The 3,790-nt window shown below is 38.0% G+C and overlaps 1 protein-coding gene across 1 annotated transcript; it reads right to left on the bottom strand.

The window, feature by feature from the left end:
• Window positions 1-369: 369 nt before the first annotated feature.
• Window positions 370-1,401, bottom strand: LOC139454934 (uncharacterized). Its single transcript, XM_071236532.1, has one exon. It carries the CDS (start codon window positions 1,399-1,401, stop codon window positions 370-372), a length of 1,032 nt encoding a protein of 343 aa, XP_071092633.1.
• Between the last annotated feature and the right edge of the window lie 2,389 nt (window positions 1,402-3,790).

Genomic DNA, 3,790 nt, shown 5'->3' with positions numbered 1-3,790 from the left:
TGATCACCCGATCCCGTTAGTCCACTCTTACGACAAGAATTGTTGTTGAAGACCAATTCTAACCCGGGTATTCACGGGTTTCATACATATTGAATCATTTAATGGTACATATATCATTTCGTAACCATACGTATATACTCTGGGGCAAAAGTAACTGGCACAAACGTAATACACGTTAAAACATTTTTTTTCATTCGACCTGTTGTGTGTCTATAATTGGCAATGATAATAGTACGAAAATAAACAAATTGATAGGCATAATTTAAACATACTCTTTACATCCATAACAAATCTTGAAAAAGGCCCATCTATCTTCAAAAGAAACACAAGTGCACTCAAGAGTAGTTTTGAGCATGTGTGTATGACAATTCATATTATGATCAGTTTCTTTAGTTTTGAGTATATGTTTGCATTGCTTAACCTTACCTTTGAATTGACTAACGCTTCAATGAACACTTTAACGCCGACAAATGTAACTTGCATCACCATTCCAAAACACAAGAAAATCAGTTCCGGTTCTGTCAACGGTTTAGACATTGCAGCATACAGAAACAGACAGTTTGTGGGTACAACTAAAAATATTGTAACAAAGCTGTAGTGACGCATGCAGTCATTCGTCTCATTCAACACATCCACTAAGCATTCGTGATGCTCAACAAGAACTTCGAATTCCTTTTCTATATTCTCAGCACTGGACATGGATAAATCCTTGAACTTCTTAGCAAGAGCCTCGAATTCCTGCAGGAGAAAGGTGGTGAAAATCACACATACGAGAAAGTGTCCTTGCCATTGCATTAGTCCCGTTAAGTTGAAAAAAGCATTCAAAGTGAATCCAAAGTATTTCCAGTTGTCAGGGAGATTACACGAAGGATACACGTCACATAGAATAGTCTTGTTGTGTCTGTAAAGGAACATATGAACTGGACCAAACACCACACTATTTACTAATGTGAGTGAAATCATTATTCTAAGCCTCTTTAATCTGTTAGAGGTAACAAAATTCGACTTGTACTTTTCCTTATACAGGTTGAACACCTGTTCCAGCTTCAATAAGTCTTTTGGCATTTTGACCAAACATGCAAAGCTGAGGTAGATGTCAGCTACGCATATCATTAGAAAACCAATGAGTCTCGTTGTGTGTTCTGATTTCGTGAAGCGATCGTATATTGCGATAGAATACAGTGGAATGTGTACTAGGTATACAACGAAAATGAGTATTGCAACCTTCTTCTTCCACCTTCTTGTGTTGTTACCTTCTCCACAGAACATTCCTCCTAAGCAAAGGACTGTTCGAACATACTGGAAGAGAGAAGCTGTGAACTTGGACTTCTGATTGGTTTTGTCTTTAGGATCACTGGTATTGTCCCTAGAATCATCACTTGGCTCAACTTGTATAAACATGTTGCAGGGTAACAGTTCAGTAAAGAAGGAGGTAATCACCACAAGATCACGCCAAACGTTAATGTATACTGGGAAGATATGTTTAATCCACAGCTTGAAGGTCGATGAATATATATCATACTACTACATGTCATTCGTCTTCTTTGCGTGTTTACAGCTTGACTCGGGAGGGTTTCTAGGGCTTTGATCCTGCCCCACAATGAAGTAGGTTATATGTGGTGTCTTCTTAGGCAAGTGACTTAAGCATCTGTTCACCTAGCAGTGAATGGGTACACGGTGTGGGGAGATAGCAATGTGACTGTTAACCTGCTGGCGCCTAACTGACAGTGGTAACAATAGCGTGTAGCGCCACTGACCAGCTATCAAGTATAAGGGCTGATGCTTTATAAATGCGTTTTATTATATTTGCTCCTGTTCGTGGACAGGGAGTTTGTTATGTGATTATCGATGGTAAATATGAAGCAGCTCCATCATTGACAAGCCCTCTGTTGAATGGAGAACATCAAGGCTTGTCAACAAATGATACACTGTCCCCATCAGCATCATTGTTGGTTGATTGATCAATGCCATCAACGAATTAGAACCTTTGCTTGTCACCAGGGAGGCGTGTCGTGGTAATAGAGGAGGCTTTGTCCTGACGTTTGATTTATTTCTACAGCAAGAGAAAAGGTTTATTATCTGTAGGTTACTTGAAATCTGAAACGCTGTATGTACGGTTAAAATTACAAAACCCGTCGGTGCTTCCCCCCTATCGTGCTCCTCCAAATACAAACCGGATGTTTACACGTGGTAACCTGGCAACTAGGCCGGAAGTGTAGGGATGGCAAGGCTTGAATGACTTGTGCCAGGACGTAGCGAGCTCACACCATGTGACACTTGAACCACCCAGAACTCTAGATAAACTGGTATGTTATGAACATGTTTCATCTAATGTTTTTAGCCATCATATTCCTTTTAAAAATAACCAGGTTGAACTCGACAGTAAAGACTCAATTGCCATAAAATCCACGAGTCGTGCACTTGAACTACCACGTGGCTCACATGGTTTACATGATGGAGAGTCTAGTCCAGCGAAAGTTGCTCAGTGGAAAATGACAATTCAGAATTATTTGTTAATAAATTTGGACAAATTAGTGTTATCAACATAAATGTGTACGGTCTGAGAAAACGACTTAATTATCCAGAGTTTTTGGAACTTGTAAATATGTTTAACTTTGTTGCTCTTCAAGAAACCAAAACAGATACACTCGATGATATTGAAATTGATGGTTTTTGAAACACAGGGGCCTGGGCGACAGGCGTTCGGGAGGTATAGGCCTTGCAGTTAAACATTGTTTCTCTAAATATGTCACTATATTAGATTTTGAATCGGATTACATACTATGTTTTAAACTATCTAAGTAAGCCTTCAATAGGAATGATGACCTTTTAATTGGTATTGTGTATCTTCAAGCTGAAGGTTCTAAGTACGCCACTACAGACATGTTTGATCAATTAGAATAAGCACTATTATATATGTACTCTCACACTGAAACTGTCATCCTTACAGGAGATTTTAATGCTCGTACTGGAACACTGTGTGAATATGTCTGTCTAGATAAACATTTGTTAGAGGAATTAGATATTCATACTGAAGAAATGTCAGATGACTTTGATCCTGGATCTGTTCTAGATGAACTCGGACTTCCACGTCATCGATACTCGAACGATAGTAACAAAATTAAAAATTATGGTTACAAACTGATTGATATCTTTTAAAAATTTAATATGTTTATTTGCAATGGAAGAATGGACAAAGACGCAAAATCCGGAAAGGTTACCTGTAAGGATACAAGTACTGTTGACTATGTCATATGTTCCAACAGGTGCCTGTCATATTTTAAGAGCTTTGAAATTGTTGATTTTTCTCCCCTATACTCAGATGTACATTGCCTAAAGGTTTTTCGTTATCAAGTATGAATAGCAGAATGTATGGTAATGTACCTAAATCATCTACCAGTAAACCTGTAACAATTTCTACAAAACCCAAAAGATATGACTCATCAAAAACAAACCAATACAGGAACAATATTAATGTTATGCAGATACAAGATGTAAGCACATTATTAGATAAAGTGGTTGATGACACTACGAAGGCAAATGAATGAATAAATAACGCAACTGTTATCTTCTCTGATACTCTTACAAATGCAGCGATAAATACATTTGGCATACGCTCTTCCCCCTCATATAATTATACTGGCAATGATAAGAAACATAAAGTTAACAAACCTTGGTTCGGAAAAGAATGTACTCTGAAACGTAGACACTACCAGAAAGCTAGGAGAAAATATCGAAGACATAGGAATCAAGAAAACCATATCTACTTTAGTCATGCAGCTCAGGAGTA

This window comes from Haliotis cracherodii, unplaced genomic scaffold, assembly GCF_022045235.1.
Source record: "Haliotis cracherodii isolate W230 unplaced genomic scaffold, xgHalCrac1.p SCAF_11, whole genome shotgun sequence".
Lineage (NCBI taxonomy): Eukaryota > Metazoa > Mollusca > Gastropoda > Lepetellida > Haliotidae > Haliotis > Haliotis cracherodii.
This window is presented reverse-complemented; position numbering and strand designations above follow the sequence as displayed.